At 38.9% G+C, this 21,805-nt stretch overlaps 1 protein-coding gene across 1 annotated transcript in view; it reads right to left on the reverse strand.

Moving 5' to 3' along the window:
• Window positions 1-364: 364 nt before the first annotated feature.
• LOC132502878 (selection and upkeep of intraepithelial T-cells protein 1-like) overlaps window positions 365-21,805 on the reverse strand; it is a gene marked incomplete at its 5' end in the record, with an annotated part of 65,069 nt that continues 43,628 nt past the window's right edge. The window contains 3 exon segments of the mRNA XM_060119139.1: window positions 365-514; window positions 1,205-1,425; window positions 2,811-3,017. Coding sequence (XP_059975122.1) covers window positions 365-514; window positions 1,205-1,425; window positions 2,811-3,017 — 578 coding nt within the window.

Genomic DNA, 21,805 nt, shown 5'->3' on the forward strand with positions numbered 1-21,805 from the left:
GCTAGGCTGAACCCCCCTCCTGTGATCCTCCCTGCAGCACATGACCTTAACAGCCTGGCTGGAGAATGCTGCTTCCATCACAGGAGCCCTCGAACTGCTGACAGCGCTAAAGGCTGTGTGGCACAGTAGTTCCAAGCACAGGCTCTGGAGTCAGGCCAACCGAGTTATAATATTGTTCGGGAAATCCTTGGACTGAAGGACCCTCGGTGAGGCTGATACTGTCTGATGATGGGCTTCCCCGAGATCCCAGGTTTCTTGGGGGCACAGAAATAGGCCAAGAAGAAGCTTGAAGGAGAGAAGACCCTGGGGGCCATATCTCTGACTCCAAATCTCTGAAGGGCCCAAGGCAGAGCCAAGCTTTAGCTTAAAACAGGGACAGCTGTCCTAACAGTGGGCTGCCTTGAGAGTTCCAAATCTGGCAGTGTTCAATGGAGTCTGCAGGCCGAGGACTGCTCATCAGTGGGACTGGGCCAGCAGAGGGGCGAGAGGGCAGAGCCATGATGCTGCAGATCCCCTGACGGAGGAATTATCTGGTGAAAGGATTGGTGCAGACAGGGCCATGTGAGGGACCGTTCATGTCATAACTGGAGAATGTCAAGTTTACAGTTTAAAGTTTATAGGACAATCCTTCAGGGGAAGCTACCCAATGAATTTCTACTCACAGTGGAGGTGTGGATACTCTGTGCCTCAGGCTTTTCCTGCATGATTTGGCCTTTCGGGCAAGGCAAGAGAATAGGATGGTGTCCTAGTCCATTTGGGCTGCTATAACAAAATACTACAGAATGGGTAGTATATAGATGACAGAAATTTCTCAGTTCTGGAGGCTGGAAGTCCAAGATCAAGGTGCCAGCTGATTGGTGTCTGGTGAGGACCTGGTTCCTGGTTCATTGATGGGCTGTGTTCTTGCTGTGTCCTCACATGGTGGAAAGGGAGCTCTCTGGGGTCTCTTTTGTAAGAGTATTAATTCCATTCATGAGTGGTCCACCCTCATGACCTCATCACCTCCCGAAGGCTCATCACATTGGAAGTTAGGATCTGAACAAATGAATTCAAAGGGGAAATAAACATTGTCTACAACAGATGAGGATAAGAAAGAGGGGAGAAAGGGCAGGGGAGGGACATCAAAAGGTGGCATTTGCTCTTCAGTGGACGCTTACTGGATTCCAGGCACACTCACAACTTAGTCACATTGACTCCTCCTCACACAAGCCTCTGTGCTTGTTTCACAGATGATGGTCTGAGATGCACTCTCAACCAGGAAGGCCCCAGGTAGGCCTGGCTGGAAAGCCTGCTGGGTTCTGGGTAGCACATTGCCTTCTTCAGGGTGGATAGTACAGTGCCTCTTGCCTAAAAGTTCATCAGAGGTCATTTCTTGGCCCCCTCCCCGCCAGCCAGTCCTCTCTTTGATTCTTCTCACCTGTGGGTCTGTATAAAAAAAGAGTGGGACTGGGCATGTACACTGAGAAAACCATAAGTCAAAAAGAGTCATGTACCACAATGTTCATTGAAGCTCTATTTACAATAGCCAGGACGTGGAAGCAACCTAAGTGTCCACCGACAGATGAATGGATAGAGAAGATGTGGCACATATATACAATGGAATATTACTCAGCCATAAAGAGAAACGAAATTGAGTTATTTGTAGTGAGGTGGATGGACCTAGAGACTGTCATACAGAGTGAAGTAAGTCAGAAAGAGAAAAACAAATACCATATGCTAACATATATATATGGAACCTAAAAAAGAAAAAAAATGGTTCTGAAGAACCTAGGAGCAGGACAGGAGTAAAGACTCAGTTGAGAATGGACTTGAGGACACGGGGAGGGGGAAGGGTAAGCTGGGACAAAGTGAGAGAGTGGCATGGACATATATACACTACCAAACGTAAAATAGATAGCTAGTGGGAAGCAGCCGCATAGCACAGGGAGATCAGCTCGGTGCTTTGTGACCACCTAGAGGGGTGGGATAGGGAGGGTAGGAGGGAGACACAAGAGGGAGGGGATATGGGGGTATATATATATATATATATATATATATATGTATAGCTGATTCACTTTGTTATACAGCAGAAACTAACACACCATTGTAAAGCAATTATACTCCAATAAAGATGTGAAAAAAATAAAATTAGGCCATTTGCAAAAAAAAAAAAAAAAAGAGTGAGGGTGCTTGGCTCCCTCTTGCGGTTGGATTAGTCAGGAGCCAAGCCTTTCAGGAATGTTGAGAAAATCTCTGCAGTGGGAAAGGTTTGGCTAAGAGCATATTCCAGAAGTGGAGTTCTCCGGTACACAGTAGGTGCGCCATACAAACCTGTTGAGTCACTGAATGAAATAGAGACCTGGAGGTGGAGGGGCCATCGGGGTGTCCACTAAAAAAAAAAAAAAAAAAAGCACAACCTAAAAGTTGAGAATTATGTTTTATTTGGAGGACTTTCTAAGGACTTCAACCCTGGGAGGCAGCCTCTCAGATAGCTCTGAGGGACTACTCCCAAGAGGTAAGGGAGGAGCCAGGATATATAGGAGTTTTTGCAACAACGACCAGGTAGTGAAAACATCAAAGATCACTGTTCATTAAAGAAAACCAGATATCTCAAGTAAATGAATTTAGCGCTTTTCTATGTAAGGGAAGATGCAAGAGTCTGGGCTCACTGAAATCATTCCTCTGATATTCACCTTAGCTATCTAGAGCCAGTATCCTGTTCTTTCCCATCCTGAGTCCACTCAGGGCGCACCCCTGGGGTGGCTGCAGTGGCTGGGGGCCGGCCAGCAGGGAGCCCGTCTGTCTCCATCCTGAGCTCCCATGGGGCTCACCTTCGGGCGTGGCTGCTGTGACGTCTGCAGCACCCTTTGTTGACTGACAGGGCGGGCAACATTCCTTATTCGCAGGGGGAAGAGGGAACCAAAGGGGGAAGAGTGCCAGCTGGGCAGAGCATGAAGCTCCAGTCTCTGCTCTCCAGCCACCCCTGGGAGCCCTGGACCAGTTAGTTACCCTCCACTGTAGGGCCTCGGAGGCTCTGCCTGCAAAATCGCGGGGCTGATTTATGTCAGCGGTGTTCATTCTGGGCTGTACTTATGAATCACGTGGGAAGTTTGAAAATATCCTGATAACTGGGCCCTCGCCCTAGAGACTCTGACTTTTTAGGTCTGAGGTGGGGCCTGTGCATTGCTATTTTTAAAATCTCCCCAGGTGATTACAGTCTGCCGCCACGGCTGAGAAAGGCGTGGGTTATTTTTCTGGACCCCTCAAACTCCAATTGCCTGTAATTCTGAGATTGCTTTTAAGGTATTTCACTAAATTTAATTTGTATCCTGTAGTAGTAGATGATGTTACTTCACCATTAGGACAATGAGCTGATATTTGTCACCAGTAAACCTCAAGATAGATCTGGATGTTTGTGTCCATAGGGTAATTCCATCAATAGGCGATGGGAATTTGATTTATTCCCCATGCCTCTAATGTAATTAAGTGTGCAGTATAAAGAAGGCTATACTGTTGAGATGCAAATTAGTAATGGCAGTTTACCTTCTAATTGCCATTTTGTTAAGGTTACCATAGTGTTGTTTCAAGCTATTAAAAGAGCATTATTCATGTAACAAACACAGGAAGTCCACCGGGAGAGAAAGTACAACACACTCAAGAGACGATTCGAGGCCTCTGGACTTCGTCATATCCGCGAGAACTATTACTTCATCCCCTCCCCTGTTTGTTCTCCCTCTATCCTGCAAAATGTGCCAGAAACAGAACACTAGGGTAGTGGGGGAAGGAAAAGGGAAAACAGTCCGCAGCTTGGGCAGCTACTCTTGAGATTCACCACTCTGAGCAAGTTGTTCTTTTTTTTTTTTTTAAGAATTTTTTGATGTGGACCTTTTTTAAAAGTCTTTATTGAATTTGTTACAATATTGCTTCTGTTTTCTGTTTTGGTTTTCTGGCCAGGGGGCATGTGGGATCTTAGCTCCCAGACCAGGGATCGAACCCACACCCCCTGCATTGGAAGGCAAAGCCTCAACCACTGGACCACCAGGGAAGTCCCAGAACAAGTTGTTCTTATTAGAGATGTCCAAAAGGCAAGTATTATTTTGAGGTATTTCTCGAATCTGGCAGCCTGGCCTGCCCCTCTGCTCTGCAGTCTCTCTCTCAATCTTGAGAGGCCTCTGGCCTAGCCACGGAGTGGGTGTCACAGAGAGGATGCTAAGGGGATCCAGATGAGACTGCTGCCAAATGACACGAGCTCTGACTTGGATTAGCAAGAAACCACCAGGAACAATCCTCTCAGTTCTACGAACCACCATTAATCAAGAGCTGCCATTGTCCAGGTGCAATGCTTGAATGACCCCCTTCAACAGTCTGAAGCATAAAAAAGATTTACAAGCCTTTTACTTCTTAATTAATTGTTCAAAGCCTACCTGCTTATAATATCTATCCTCCTTGAGGTATGAGAATGTCAACAACTTCCAAGAATGTCATGTAGCACAAAGGGTTTGGCGATGCTTCCAAGTGAACTCAATCTATCAAGGAGATTCTAATCTTCCTAGAGATTCCTCAACTCCATGCAAGTTCATCTCCTTCTCCTAAATAGTCAGATCTTGGGAGCTTTTGCAAAGAACAATCTTTGTGAGCCTAAAGCCTCCTGTTACACCCATCCCACATCTCAGTGTGTACTTTGTGGTCTTTTTTTGCAATAACTAAGACATACATCTTAGGTATTCAAAGGAAAACTGAAGATCTACTGCAAGATAATAAAACTTACAATATTTGTCAGGTAGAAATTACTGGCAATTTCTCTTGATGAAAAAATCTTAAGTGCTCTCTCACTTGGCAGTCTATCATGCATGTGCACATAATTTAATCCTTTCAACAATTTTGTAAGGTAAGAGAGTTAATCTCATAGTTCGAATTTTTATTATTATTAGAGTGATAGAAAAAGCTAGTAAGTTCTTAGTGCCTTTTTTGTTTCAGGAACTGTGCTAGGTCCTATATAAATAATAAATACTATCGCTAATCCTTACCATAAGACCACAAGGTGAATATTATCATTCCATTTAACAAGCTAGGAAATCAAATCTCAGAGGAGCAATTTGCTCAATATTCGGTAGTTTGCACATTCTGTAAGTGGCAGAGCTAGGATTCAATGGCACATCTCACTCACTCCCAAACCCACGATTTGCACAGCATAGTGACCTGCCTGCAAATGTTCACCTGTCCTGGATATGGTGGGACGTGCTTTTCCAGAGGGTCCTGTCCTAACAGGGGCAGGGGACACATTTCAGATATGTTGTATAAGGTGCTCCTGCCGAGGGGACCAGGGGGCTGCACAATGTCTCTTCCATCCCAGGGACTGACTCATTGTGAGTCAGCAGACAAACTCTTTGTCGAGCACAGTCTGGCACAAAAAATGGGTTAAAAAGTATTTGTTGAAGATTGAAAGTGTTCTGACTTGGGACTGAATTCATGATAATGAAAATACACTAGAAACAGTCAGGGAAAGGGAGGTTACTGTAGTCTGCAGTGGTCAGGGAAGTGGAGGCAGATTTTGACCCAAGACGTGAAATAACTTGCTTATTGATGCCCATCAGACTGAGAAGATTAGGGTCTCTGGGAGCAAATCTCTGTGACCCCTTTTGTAAGACTTTAGAAAGCCTGCAGTATGAGTTTTAACCCTAGATGGCACTCATGTACTTTTTTAGCTTTTATAAGCTTGGCTTTCAAAGGAACTCAAGCAGTGGTTCTGGCCAACGTCTGTCCAAATTTGTATCTGTGTTTCTCTAGGTCAGGGTGTCCACTTATGATTAATAAAATACCAGAGAAAAACACATTTTTATCTTGTTTATTCTTACTTCATTCAGGTATACCTCCTCTCAGCCTAAAAAGGATTTGAGACTGGACAGTCCCGCGTCCTGTATGATACATATTTGAGGCAGATGACACAGATGCTTTTGAGATAGTCCTTCTGATGCCAGCGTGACACAGCATGAAGGGACAAGATCCCAGCATGGCCCTGCCCTGGGGTAATGTACCTGTTTTGTCTCAAGTGACAAGCAGAGGAAATTTGTCTTCTTTAATTCCATATTTATCACTCTCTGCTTGTTCTTACCTAATCTACTCTTTTGAAACACACATAGGTAGACAGGATGAAAGTAAGGCAGGGTCAAGATCACAATCATGAGCATTGTGTTTGGAGAGGTCACGAGAAGCAGAGATTCTAATATGTACCAAAGAGATGTAACAAACAACAAACTAGGGATATAGGAACTGGAGGTGCGGCAAAGGCTGGTGAAAGTGAGATCCTATCATCCTTGATTCTCTAGCCATGGAGAGGATTGAGTGGATTTGAGGTTGGATGAGAAGAAGTTGTGGGAATGGGGCTCAGCCTGGGCTGGTTGAATATTTTGCTGAAACCGAAGCATCTTTCCTTCTCCCCACCCTGCCAGTAACTCATGGCTATGCCTTTATTTAATAAATATCTGAGCACCTCTCATGTTATAAGAATTGGTAGAGGCACTGAAGATATAGCTGTGAATAAGATAAACAAATTCCTATCCTCGAGCTTACATTTTAAGAGGGGAATAAATAATAAATAACAAGATCAGGTGATGATAAATGTTATAAGGATGACAAAATAGGGAGCCATGATAGAGAGTGGTTAGAGGTGGGGTTTATTTAGCTGAGGTGGTCATGATAGACTTTTCTGGGGTTACATTGCAGCTGAAATGGAGCTGAAACCTGAACAACGAGAAGGAACCAACTCTCTGTGTCGGCGTTCTTAGTTCCAAGGAAGCTGCAGCTAAAGGCAATAGGCTTCCCTGGTAAAATCCTAGAAAGGCTTGAGACTCTATGCACAGGAAAGAATGTGAATGAAAAGTGGGGAAGGAAACAGGGAGATAAATTGAACCCTTGTAAATGCAATAGTCAATTTGCACCCTTACCCCTATTCACAACATGGCCTTTAGCCGGCATTTATCCCTTGGCAAAACCCAACCAATCAAACAGACCACAAACAAATAAAACATTGATTCCTTTTAAAAGATATGGAACAAGCCATATGTGGAAGTCTTGAATAGCAAGTGTAGCTCTTTTCTATCTAGGTGAAGCTCTCCATATCCTGTTGCTTTTCTAGGAGAAGGGTGCTCCAGAGAAATAGCTCGTTCCCCATCAGCTGATAAGGTTTGATCGTCCATGTCTCACTCAACTAACAGAACTCTAACTTTACCTTTTAATCTTCTTCAGTCTTAAAAGTAAATTGGTAAAATGATTACAAGATACTTGAGAAAAGCCTGCAATGTGAAAAAAGACCAACGTTAAAAGACAGAAAACAGAAAGAAACAAAGAGAAATTTGGAGAACAGAACAGAATCAGACACACAAATGAACAAAAAATAAGTTCCCCTTTTATCTCCAATAACATTAAAAAGACAAGTTATTAAATAAAGGTTAAAGAATCAGAATAAATTACTGTAAATTAAAATTTAGTTTATAAAAATTTAATGGAAATTGGGAAGAAAGAGTCAAGAAAATGTCCTAAAATATAGAAGAAAAAAATAAAGTGAAAAATAAATGAGAAAAGAAAATTAGTACGGTGAGTAAATCTAGGAAGTTCAACATCTGAGAAATGGGATTTCCAGAAAGAGATGAGGAAAAGTAAAGGGGAGGAAATTATTCAAAGGTAAAAAAAAAGATAATTTACCAGAGTAAAATGGGTAAAGAAATTTAAAAATTGAAACAATCAAGTAGGATAATTAAAAAATAAAGACCCACAAATAGTTATAAGATTTTAAGACAGCAGGGTTCAAAAGAAGATCCTAAAAGTTTCAAAGAGTGAGAGACAGAGAGAGAGACAGAGATTCTCACAGAAGAAAAATTTAGTTAAGTAGATAAGCTTATCAGAAACACTTTCAGATTTCTCATCAGAAAGACTTCATCAGACCAGCTATACACATTCTTTTTCAAGTATTCATTAAAAAAATTACCAGTGAGTTATGAAGTAAGTTTCCACGAATTATAAAAATTGAAATCATATGAGGTATATTCTCTGACCACAGTGTAATTAAGCTAGAAATTAATGTCAAAGAGATAACTAGAAAACATTGTATGGAAAATTACAAAATCTACATCTAAGTATCCTGGGATCAAAAAGAAACCATAGTGAATATTAGATTTGAGCTGGATGATAATGAAATCACAACATATCAAAATTTTAGGGTAGCTAAAGCCCTGTTCAATGGTAAAATTATATGCTTAAAGATAAATAACTGGAAATAAAAGGCTGAAGCAATGATCTAAATATCCATCATAAGAAGTTAGAAAAGAAAAGCAAATTTATCTCAAAGAAAATACATGAAGAGCAGAAATTAATGAAATAAAAAAATCATACTATATAGGGAATCAAGGTAAAAAAAATTAATACTAATAACATTGATCTGTTTTAAAAACAAGATCACACAAATTATTAATATCAGGAATGAAAGTGAGAACACAATTATAGATTGCATAGACATCAACATTGGTAAAATATACAGTAAATCATGAAAGTTGAATAAGATTCCTATAGACACTAAAATTTAGTAAGATGTCATACTAATAAGATTAAAACTTTAGATGAAATTGACAAATTTCTAGGCACAAAAATTTGACCAAACCAACACAAAATGATGCAAAAAATATGAATGATGAATTCAAGAAATTATAAACATTTCCACCAACACATAAAGTAAATTGCAAACCCAAGTGATTTAAATGTTACATTCTACCAAATATTTAAAGAGGGAATTATGTAAACCTTATGTAAGTACATCAAAAAAATAAAGAACTGGAAACTCTCCAATATAACATTTATATCAAACTTGATAAATTCAGTATAAAATAGGAGTTACAAGCCAATAATGACCTAAGTCATACAATTTGCACAACATGAAATTGCTGATATCTAAACATCTGAACCTAGAAAAATGACAATTTTATATGGTTCAGCATAGTAAATGTAAAATTTTAAAATATATATTAGCAAACCAAACCAGTCTGGGATCAGTTGAGGCAGTCTAGGATGAGGGGTTAACCTGATTGGATTAAGGTGAGCACCTCATTTAATCTATCTGCCTAGCAGAAGAAAGGGTAAACCCCCTGGCAACACCATTGAGAACTTCTATACTTTTTAATGCACAATGCCTGACATTTAGTTAAAAATTACTAGGAATATGTAGAAACAGGGCCTTAGGATAAATAACTGAGAGAAAAAGCAAACAATAGAAGCTGACCCAGAGATAATCCAGATGTTGAAGTTAGCAAAGACTTTAAAATAATTATGATTAATATGCTTAAGAAAAGAGAGGAGAAAGATAAAATAGATGAGTAGAAGGAAATTTCAACAGAGATTTGGCATTTATGAAAAGATTTAAGTGAGATTAAAAAAAAAGACTATATGAAGTTAAGAACTCAGTGGATGAAATAAGAGTCAGCTGAGCACAGAAATGTCCATAAGGGCTAGTAAATAGGAAGTATCCAAACTGAAGCACAGAGAGATTAAAAAAAAATGCAAAACACAACAGAATGTAAGAAACGTGAGTGTTAGGTCATAGGGTTTAGATAAATGTAACAGTAATCACAGAAGGAGAGTAATAAGAGAATGAGGGAGAAGCAATATGAAAAGATAGAATGGCTGAGAATTTTCCAAAATTTTATACAAATGGAATCATACAATATGTACTCTTTTTTTAAACAACTTTATTGGAGTATAATTGCTTTAAAATGGTGTGTTAGTTTCTGCTTTATAACAAAGTGAATCAGTTATACATACACATATGTCCCCATATCTCTTCCCTCTTGCAACTCCCTCCCTCCCTCCCACCTTCCCTATCCCACCCCTTTAGGTGGTCACAAAGCATCGAGCTGATCTCCCTGTACTATACAGCTGCTTCCCACTAGCTATCTACTTTACGTTTGGTAGTGTATATATGTAGATGCCACTCTCTCACTTTGTCCCAGTTAACCCTTCCCCCTCTCCATATCCTCAAATCATTTCTCTAGTAGGTCTGCGTCTTTATTCCCATCTTGCCCCTAGGTTCTTCATGACTTTTTTTTTTGATGCCATATATGTGTGTTAGCATACAGTATTTGTTAATCTCTTTCTGACTTACGACACTCTGTATGAAAGTCTCTATGCCCATCCATCTCGCTACAAATAACTCAGTTTCATTCCTTTTTATGACTGAGTAATATTCCATTGTATATAATATATGTGCCATATCTTCTTTATCCATTCATCTGTTGATGGACACTTTGGTTGCTTCCATGACCTGGCTATTATAAATAGAGCTGCAATGAACATTGTGGTACATGACTCCAAATTCATTGATTAGCTCTAGTAGTTTTCTGGTATCTTCTTTAGGAGTCTCTATGTATAGTATCATGTCATCTGCAAACAGTGACAGCTTTACTTCTTTTCCGATTTGGATTCTTTTTATTTCTTTTTATTCTGTGATTGCTGTGGCCAAAACTTCCAAAACTATGTTGAATAATAGAGGTGAGAGTGGGCAACCTTGTCTTGTTCCTGATCTTAGTGGAAATGGTTTCAGTTTTTCACCGTTGAAGATGATGTTGGCTGTGGGTTTGTCATATATGGCCTTCATTATGTTCAGGTAAGTTCCCTCTATGCCTACTTTCTGGAGGGTTTTTATGATAAATGGTGTTGAATTTTGTTGAAAGATTTCTCTGCATCTATTGAGATGATCATATGATTTTTCTCCTTCAATTTGTTAATATGGTGTATCACATTGATTAATTTGCATATATTGAAGAATCCTTGCATTCCTGGAATAAACCCCACTTGATCATGGTGTATGATCCTTTTAATGTGCTGTTGGATTCTGTTTGCAAGTATTTTGTTGTGGGTTTTTGCATCTATGTTCATCAGTGATATTGGCCTGTAGTTTTCTTTCTTTGTGACATCCTTGTCTGGTTTTGGTATCAGGGTGATGGTGGCCTCGTAGAATGAGTTTGGGAGTGTTCCTCCCTCTGCTATATTTTGGAAGAGTTTGAGAAGGATAGGTGTTAGCTCTTCTCTAAATGTTTGATAGAATTTGCCTGTGAAGCCATCTGGTCCTGGGCTTTTGTTTGTTGGAAGATTTTTAATCACAGTTTCAATTTCAGTGCTTGTGATTAGTCTGTTCATATTTTCTATTTCTTCCTGATTCAGTCTTGGCAGGTTGTGCATTTCTAAGAATTTGTCCATTTCTTCCAGGTTGTCCATTTTATTGGCATAGAGTTGCTTGTAGTAATCTCACATGATATTTTGTATTTCTGCAGTGTCAGTTGTTACTTCTCCTTTTTCATTTCTAATTCTATTGATTTGAGTCTTCTCCCTTTTTTTCTTGATGAGTCTGGCTAATGGTTTATCAATTTTGTTTATCTTCTCAAAGAACAAGCTTTTAGTTTTATTGATCTTTGCTATCATTTCCTTCATTTCTTTTTCATTTATTTCTGATTTGATCTTTATGATTTCTTTCCTTCTGCTAACTTTGGGGGTTTTTTGTTCTTCTTTCTCTAATTGCTTTAGGTGCAAGGTTAGGTTGTTTATTCGAGATGTTTCCTGTTTCTTAAGGTAGGATTGTATTGCTATACACTTCCCTCTTAGAACTGCTCTTGCTGCATCCCATAGGTTTTGGGTCATCGTGTTTCAATGTCATTTGTTTCTAGGTATTTTTTTATTTCTCCTTTGATTTCTTCAGTGATCTCTTGGTTAGTAAGTAGTGTATTGTTTAGCCTTCATGTGTTTGTATTTTTTACGGATTTTTTTCCTGTAATTGATACCTAGTTTCATAGCGTTGCGTTCAGAAAAGATACTTGATATGATTTCAATTTCCTTAAATTTACCTAGGCTTGATTTGTGACCCAAGATATGATCTATCCTGGACAATATGCCATGAGCACTTGAGAAGAAAGTGTATTCTGTTGATTTTGGATGGAATGTCCTGTAAATATCAATTAAGTCCATCTTGTTTAATGTATCATTTAAAGCTTCTGTTTCCTTATTTATTTTCACTTTGGATGATCTGTCCATTGGTGAAAGTGGGGTGTTAAACTCCCCTACTATGATTGTGTTACTGTCGATTTCCCCTGTTATGGCTGTTAGTATTCACCTTATGTATTCAAGTGCTCCTATGTTGGGTGCATAAATATTTACAATTGTTACATCTTCTTGGATTGATCCCTTGATCTTTATGTAGTGTCCTTCTTTGTCTTTTGTAATAGTCTTTGTTTTAAAGTCTATTTTGCCTGATATGAGAATTGCAACTCCAGCTTTCTTTTGATTTCCATTTGCATGGAATAGCTTTTTCCATCCCGTCACTTTCAGTCTGTATGTGTCTCTAGGTCTTAAGTGGGTCTCTTGTAGACAACATATATATGGTCTTGTTTTTGTATCCATTCAGCCAGTCTATGTCTTTTGGTTGGAGCATTTAATCCATTTACATCTAAGTAATTATCAATATGTGTGTTCCTATTACCATTTTCTTAATTGTTTTGGGTTTGTTAATGTAGGTCTTTTCCTTCTCTTGTTTTTCCTGCCGTGAGAAGTTCCTTTGGCATTTGTTGTAAAGATGGTTTGGTGGTGCTGAATTCTCTTAGCTTTTGCTTATCTGTAAAGGTTGTAATTTCTCTGTCAAATCTGAATGAGATCCTTGCTGGGTAGAGTAATCTTGGTTGTAGGTTTTTCCCTTTCATCACTTTAAAGATGTCCTGCCACTCCCTTCTGGCTTGCAGAGTTTCTGCTGAAAGATCAACTGTTAACCTTATGGGGATTCCCTTGTATGTTATTTGCTGTATTTCCCTTGCTTCTTTTAATATATTTTTTTTGTATTTAATTTTTGACAGTTTGATTAATAAGTGTCCTTGAGTGTTTCTCCTTCTATTTATCCTGTATGGGACTCTCTGTGCTTCCTGGACTTGATTAACTATTTCCTTTCCCATATTAGGGAAGTTTTCAACTATAATCTCTTCAAATATTTTCTCAGTCCCTTTCTTTTTCTCTTCTTCTTCTGGGACCCCTATAATTTGAATGTTGGTGCATTTAATGTTGTCCCAGAGGTCTCTGAGAGTGTCCTCAATTCTTTTAATTCTTTTTTCTTTATTCTGCTCTGCAGTAGCTATTTCCACTATTTTATCTTCCAGGTCACTTACCCATTCTTCTGCCTCATTCATTCTGCTATTGATCCTTTCTAGAATATTTTTAATTTCATTTGTTGTGTTTTTCATCATTGTTTGTTTTCTCTTTAGTTCTTCTAGGTCCTTGTTAAATGTTTCTTGAATTTTTTCCATTCTGTTTCCAAGATTTGGATTCTCTTTCCTATCATTACTCTGAATTCTTTTTCAGGTAGACTGCCTATTTCCTCTTCATTTGTTTGGTCTTGTGGGTTTTTACCTTGCTCCTTCATCTGCTGTGTGTTTCTCTGTCTTCTCATTTTGCTTCACTTACTGTGTTTGGAGTCTCCTTTTCACTGGCTGCAGATTCGTAGTTCCCATTGTTTTTGCTGTCTGCCCCCTGTGGCTAAGTTTGGTTTAGTGGGTTGTGTAGACTTCCTGGTGGAGGTGTTCTGGTGGATGAGGCTGGATCTTTTCTTTCTGGTGGGCAGGACTGCATCTGGTGGTGTGTTTTGGCGTGTCTGTGACCTTGATATGATTTTAGGCAGCCTCTCTGCTAATGGATGGGGTTTTGCTCCTGTCTTGCTAGTTTTTTGGCTTAGGGTGTCCAGCCCTGTAGCATGCTGGTCATTGGGTGGTTCTGGGTCTTAGCGTTGAGATGGAGATCTCTGGGATAGCTTTCACCATTTGATATTATGTGGGGCTGGGAGGTCTCTGGTGGACCAATGTCCTGAATTCAGCTCTCCCACCTCAGTGGTGCAGGCCTGACACCCAGCTGGAGCACCAAGACCCTGTCAGCCACACGGCTCAGAAGAAAATGGAGAGAAAAGGAAAGAAGGAAAGAAAAGATAATAAAATAAAATAAAATAATTAAAATAAAAAATAATTATTAAAAATAAAAAAATTTTAAAGTAATAATAAAAAGAAAAAAAAGAAAACAAAAAGAAGAGAGCAACCAAACCAAAAAACAAACCCACCAATGATAACAAGCACTAAAATTGTACTTAAAAAACAAAAAAAACAAAAAATGAGCAGGCAGAACCATATGACAAATGGTAAAAGCAAAGCTATACAGACAAAATCACACAAAGAAGCATACAAATACACACTCACAAAAAGAGAAAAAGGAAAAAGAAATATATATCGTTGCTCCCAAAATCCACCACCTCAATTTTGGGATGAGTCATTGTCTGTTCAGGTATTTCAGAGATGCAGGGTACATCAAGCTGATTGTGGAGATTCACTCTGCTGCTCCTGAGGCTGCTGGGAGAGATTTCTCTTTCTCTTCTTTGTTTGCCCAGCTCCTGGGGTTCAGCTTTGGGTTTGGTCCTGCCTCTGTGTGTAGGTCACCTGAGAACGTTTGTTCCCTTCCCAGACAGGATGGGGTTAAAGTAGCAGCTGATTAGGGGGCTCTGGTTCACTCAGAACCGGGAGAGGGAGGGGTAGGGAATGAGCGGCGAGCCTGCGGCGGCAGAGGCCAGTGTGATGTTGCACCGGCCTGAGGCACGCAGTGTGTTTTCCCGGGGAAGTTGTCCCTGGATCACGTGACCATGGCAGTGGCAGGCTGCACAGGCTCCCGGGAGGGGAGGTGTGGACAGTGACCTGTGCTTGCACATAGGCTTCTTGGTGGCTGCAGCAGCAGCCTTAGCATCTCATGCCTGTCTCTGGGGTCCGCGCTGACAGCGGCGGGTCACGCCCATCTCTGGATCTCGTTTAGGCGGTGCTCTGAATCCCCTCTCCTCGCGCTCCCCAAAACAATGGTATCTTGCCTCTTCGGCAGCTCCAGACTTTTTCCTGGACTCCCTCCTGGCTAGCTGTGGCGCACTAACCCCCTTCAGCCTGTGTTCATGCAGCCAACCCCAGTCCTCTCCCTGGGATCTGACCACCAAAGTCCGAGCCTCAGCTCCCAGCCCCCACCCGCCCCGGTGGGTGAACAGACAAGCATCTCGGGCTGGTGAGTGCTGGTCGGCACCGATTCTCTGTGCAGGAATCTCTTCGCTTTGCCCTCTGCACCCCTGTTGCTGTGCTCTCCTCCGTGGCTCCGAAGCTTCCCCCCGCCAGCCCCCACCTGCCCATCTCCACTATTGAAGGGGTTTCCTAGTGTGTGGAAACTTTCCCTCCTTCACAGCTCCTTCCCAAAGGTGCAGGTCCTGTCCCTATTCTTTTGTCTCTTGCCCTACCCAGGTATGTGGGGAGTTTCTTGCCTTTTGGGAAATCTGAGGTCTTCTGCAGCATTCAGTAGGAGTTCTGTAAGAATTGTTCCACATGTAGATGTATTTCTGATGTATTTGTGGGGAGAAAGGTGATCTCCACCTCTTACCCCTCTGTCATCTTGAAGGTCCTCCTATGCATGAGTCTTTGACAAAAGACATCTGTGCTAATCCTTGGTATAGTCACAATGCTCTGATGTGTGTTAATCCTCCCAATATTGTCTTGAGACATTAGGCTGCCTCCCTTCCCTCCCAGCTGCTCGTAGGAACAACTGGCCCCAAGGATGTGCAATGGAGTGGCTCTGGGCTGCTGCGGCCTTGGCCCTTGGCAGCCTCTCATACCTTCCTAAACTAATCTCTGTTGATGGGCACTTGGGACAAAACGCAATTATTTTTTAAAATTTATTTTACTGAACTATAACGGATTTACAATGTTGTGTTAGTTTCTGCTGTACAGGAAAGTGGTTGAATTATACATATATATATATATCCTTTTCATATTTTTTTCCATTATAAAACGCAATTATTGATGTTACCTACAGGTTGGCTCCAAGTCATGATTCATAAGCATTTTTGGATTAGAGATCTTCTTTGAGAAATTAATGAAAAAATTAAAATACAAAATTTTACTTATTTTATTTCCTATTCAGTTTCAAGACTATTGAAATCTATCATTTAACCCTCTTGACTATGTATTTAGAAGTCATTTAGAAGTGAGATTATACTATATCATATGCCTTATTGTGATAGTGTCTGAGAATTTAGCAATACCTTTCATTATTTTGCAGTCACTGGGAAGTATTTACATAAGACAATGACTATCAAAGTAAGCAAAATAATCACTTTATTATTTAATAAGGCTTTTTCAAATTTATTACATATTTCTGAACACCCCCAAACAAAGCACATTACATCTCTTTGTAGCTCCAATTATAAACTCAAGTTTCAAATCTTAACAAAGATGAACACAAAGGACAGATCTATGAGGTCAATTAGAAAGTAGTAAGAATATGTAAGAGTGTACAAAATGGAATTCTGTTCCAGCCATATGGGAGGTCTGAATACCCTAAACCACCCTCAGACTACAACAAATATGCTGCAATACCTATCTATTTATCTATCTGTCTATCGATCTATCTATCTATCATCTATTTATCTATCATCTATCTGTCATGTATCTACACACCATTATTTTTAAGTTATTTTTGAGCTATTGAGAAGCATTGCTAAAGGAAATTTTTCAAACAGAAGGGAAATAATGCCAGAAGGAGATGTGGACATTGGGAATTAAGGAAGAGTAAGAGAAATGGTAAATATTTGGGTAAATCTGTTAGAATGTTCTTCTCCTCTTGAGTTCTTGAAAAACCATTGACTATTTTTCTCCACGTTGTCCTACTAATTGGCTCTGGATACAATTAAGGTATAGTCACAGGAAGTGTATAGCAAATTGTATGTCTTAGTCCATTCAGGCTACTATAACAAAATGCCCCAAATCTGGCAGCTTCTAAACAACAGAAATTTATTTCTCACAGTTCTGGAGGCTGAAGTGTTCAAGATCAAGGTGCCAGGATGGTCACATTCTGGTGAGGGTCCTTTTCCTGGTTCATAGCTGGCACCTCCCCACTGTGTCCTAACATGGAAGAAGGGATTCAGGGAGCTTTGTATGATCTCCTTCATAGTAGCACTAATCCCATTCATGAGGGTTCCAACCTCATGACCTCTGAAAGTCTGCTAATACCATCATATCTGGTGTTAGGATTTTGACATGTACATTTTGGGAGGGACACAAAAATTTAGACCATAACAGTGGAGGTAAGTAAAAAAAAACCTTTAAAACGTGTTTGATGGTGGAAAGCAAAAATCAATATTGTCTGATTGGATTTAATGTATCTAGATATAGATGTAATATATAAGACAACTACAACATAAATAGGGACAGTAGAGGTACCTAACTGTAGTGGTAAAATTGGGATTCTAAGTAGGTTGTAGAAAGTTGAGTATGTATATTTTAATACCTAGAGCAACCACTGAAACCAAACAAATGGACAAAAACTATACAAAATAATAAATTTCAAAACACAAAATATAAAGTGTAATAATAAAAAGTTCAAAGTACTCCAAAAATTCAGGAGAACAGAAACAGAAATAAGAAATAGGGAAAATATAGAAAATAAATAATAAAACTGTAAACTTAAATCCAAACATATCAATAATTACATTGAATATAAATTATCTAATTTGTCAATTTTTTCTTTACATGTTTGAAGCCATATTAGGTATATGCACATTTAAAATTGATACATGTTACTGATGAAAGAGAACATTCATTATTACAGTGTAGCTAATGATGTTTTCTTACCTCAGTAGCTATTTTGTCAAATGTAGTACAGCTACGCCAGTAGTCTTTTGTTTTTTGTTTTTTTTCTTTTTCTTTTTTTTTCTTTTTTTTATTAGTTTCTGCTTTATAACAAAGTAGTCTTTTGATTTATATTTGCATTGTATCTTTTTCTAACCTTCAATCTTATAAAATCTTTTATATTTAAACTTGTCTGTGTGCTTATGCTTTTATGTTCCTTTTGTAAAATTCATATAATTAAATTTTAATTTGTAAATCTATTTTGACAATTGTCATTTAAATGGATCATTTATCTCTTTTGCTTATTGATGTTTCAAATCTTTAACAATCTTTGTGCTTATTTGACCTTCCTCTTTTATATACATGTTTCCATTCTTACATTCACTTTTATTTTATTGTGTATTTTTAGTAATTCCATTTTTATTTTTACAATTTCAATCATTCTATCAGTTATCACTTATAATTGGCATATAATTTTTACAGTATTTCTATTATTTAAGTTATTCCCTTAGAAATTATAACAGGTACACTTAACTTATCAAGTTTAAAGTGAATGAATACCTTAAACACTCTCAGATTATAAAATGACCTTGGAATAATTTAATAACGTTTAACCCCATTCAGTTACATGCTGTGGTTATTGGGGATTTTAATTCTAGGTATAGTTAAGCCTCATAAGAGGTTGTTATAATCATGATTTATATAACATTTTTCATTTATATTTATCCATATATTTACAGCTTTTAAAAAAAAATCTTTATTCTTTCTTGCAGTTCAGACTTTTCTTTCCATCTGGCAACCTTTACCTCAACTTTATTTCAATGGCTACAGAATTTTAGGTTGGAAGTTATTTTCTTTCAGTACATTGAATATATTATTTCACTCTTTTGGCTTTCACTGCTGCTATTCTATTGAGAAATCTGCTGTTGGTTTGATTGTGACTCTTGAATGTGAATTGTTCTATTCTCTGGCTGATTAAAGAGATTTTATTTGCCTTTGTGTGTGTGTGTGTGTGTGTGTGCATGCCTCAGTGTGGAATTCTTTTAATTTTTCATAATAGAGATTTGTAGGGCTCCCTGATTTTCTAAGTTAGTGTTTTTTATCCGGTCTCAAAAATTATCAACTACCATTGTTTCAAATACATCCCTTTCTCCATTTTTTAACTCTTCTTCTTTTACAACTTTAGATAATTATCAGTCAGAAAATTCTACTCCATGATATATGGCTCTTTCCTTCTCTTCTTTATTTGCCACGTTTTCTCTTCATGTTCATGTCTTCCCATTTATACCCAGCTTATTAATTACCTCCTGAAATATGACTACTTTGTTGTGAAACCCATCCTTCAAATTCTCTATTTTAGGTATTATGTTTCAGCACCATCAGTTCTATTTACTACTTTTCACATGTACCATTGCTCATGTTACTTTTTATCATTTTCTGTCCTACATATATTTCTTAGCTTGTCTCTTTCAATTTTTGAAATATAATATGTATAGGTGTTTTATAATATTCTGTCTTATAATTGAAATATCTAAAATTGTTTTGGATCTGTTTCTGATTTCTGCTGAACGTTGTCTTTCTAGCTCTAATTTATTTAACAGATATTTAATAAGGGCCTACTATGTGCCAGGTATATTTCTTTCTTTTCTTTCTTTTTTTTTTTTTTTTTTGCGGTACACGGGCCTCTCACTGTTGTGGTCTCTCCCATTGTGGAGCACAGGCTCCGGATGCACAGGCTCAGCGGCCATGGCTCATGGGCCCAGCTGCTCCATGGCATGCGGGATCTTCCCGGACCGGGGCACGAACCCACATCCCCTGCATCGGCAGGCGGACTCTCAACCACTGCACCACCAGGGAAGCCCCAGGCATATTTCTAAATACTGGGGATTCAACAATAAACAAAAAGTTAAAAGATCCTGACCTTCTAGAGTTTACATTTTAGTGACAACATTTGGCATTAATGAAATGAAAACTACCATCTCTAACTTCTCTATTGGCCCTATCAGGGTCTTATGAATATGACAGACTTTTAAAGATTTGAATTGAATGATCATGGCTCTTTCTTTATCACTATTTGTCCATTTGTTACTTAAATAGATTGACATTGACAACTCCTTCAACATTGTGATGATATCTAGTGCATATTGCATATTCAAATTTTGCCTTCTACCACTGAGCTGCAATTACAAATAATTTTGTTTTATCGAACTGCCCAGTGGCCCATTGTATTATCTCTATGACATTTCTGGAACTCTTTGCTTCTACAGCTCCTAGCCAAGAGTATAAAAGCAAATAAGAGTCTGTCTTTGGTTACCTGTGGATAAGTGAGTAGAGATGGCGCCTCACAGTTTGCATTCATGGTTCAGCCCAAATTGCATGCACCCTCTGGCTCATCCAAACTACCAAGTCTTATCTTGTCATAAAGCCTGGAGTTGCTGTCACAAAATAGGCTCAGAAAAGACAAGTAAATGAGGGCTAGAAGACAGATTTTCCTTTGTCAATGCTCCCTCTTCTCCTTGTTTAGGGGGCTCTACACATCTGTTTCCCTTATTTGTGCATCTTTTCCAGTCTCCATTTCATTTTGTTTAAAAAATATATATTTTTTAATCTTATCTTTTTTCCAGTCTCTGTTTCCAATGACCTGTTCCCATTGTATCATACTTGGATGTGTGATATACATGTAATCCTGACTGTACTGATGATATTTTTTGCCATACTCATTTCTCATCTACTGCAAACCCTGAAGGGTAAGGGAGGCAGCAAGGGTAGGAGCTCTGAGGATGTTGTCTCCTATAACCCCACCTGAATCCCCTGAGTGTTAAGCCTACACTCTTAAAACTTCTGTTACAGGATTAAATAAGCTGTAGAAGAAAGTGGTAGCGTGGGTTATTCAAATGTTTTCTTCTACATCAGCAGGAAGAACAAGGACATTTTAGGGTTTACCTCATGTCTTGCTAAGTGCTCATTCCACTAAATTCCAAAATCCCCCTTAACTGGTAAAAGAACACATAATTGTGACAATAGGGGTTTTAACATTTACATTAAAGACTCAGCATCAGCAGAGAAAGACCTCAGCCCAGCCATACCTAGCTGGTGACCAATTAATTGCTGAAAGTTTTCTTTCCACAGGAAGGTCCTCTTTGACATTTCCATGTAACTCTTCCTTCACCTAAAACTTATGACACGGTAATGAAGACACATGTCAAGGGTGGGGTAGCATATCAACCAAATCATGAACAATTCCCATGTGAGTCACATGTAAGCAAAAAGAAAGAGCAGATGCAATAGCATAAGAGCCAGAGCAACAAAAGCAGATTCATTTCATACCCTTCTGAATGCCATAGCTCCAAACCCTAATTAATCACTCAACCATTGTACTTTTCTGGGACTAATAAATAAGTGTAGTTCCTTTAAGAAATTGGGGGTTACATAGTGAGGAAGAATGGAGACCACATTAAGCTTCATACTCTGCCCTTTCAAGCCCATAAATAAAACTTAAAAAAAAAAATCCCACGTAGTGAAACTTCTCTCATTTTGCTTAAAGTTCGACAATTAATTCTAGAGGTTTTTTCTCCCATGTGGGCCATAGATACCTAAACTTTAGTCTCTTTTATAATGATTTCTTCCAGTTCTAGATACTGGAAATAGAAAAGAGGTAGAGATATTTGGGCAGGGTTACAGAATCTGAATCTTCACTTCTTGTTATTTACTATCCACTGATTATACTGACAATATTGCCAAGGGAAGTAATAAACAGAGGAATGGCTAGGAAAATTAGCACTCCATAGTATTAAGAACTTTCTCCAAAAGAGTTAAACTTCAGCAAGTGGAGATTGGGCCTACTGCTATTTAAATTTGAGTTAAGCCTCATACCATGAACTAAAATGGCACCAAATGGTTTAGACCCATAAGTTCAACAAAGACCTGCCCTGTTGACTTTACTACTACAATTGTGAAGGAAGGCTAGTACAACAAGGCACAGCAATCAGGAAGAAAATCAGGACAAGGGTAAGAAAGACAGGACAAAAGTGTGTTTGCCCCAGTGGAGTCTTATGTTAAGGCTCTGCTTCCTGCCAGAGATGAAAATGAAGGCCCACATACAGGGAGAGGTA

The sequence above is a fragment of the Mesoplodon densirostris genome, chromosome 2 (genome assembly GCF_025265405.1).
Source record: "Mesoplodon densirostris isolate mMesDen1 chromosome 2, mMesDen1 primary haplotype, whole genome shotgun sequence".
Lineage (NCBI taxonomy): Eukaryota > Metazoa > Chordata > Mammalia > Artiodactyla > Ziphiidae > Mesoplodon > Mesoplodon densirostris.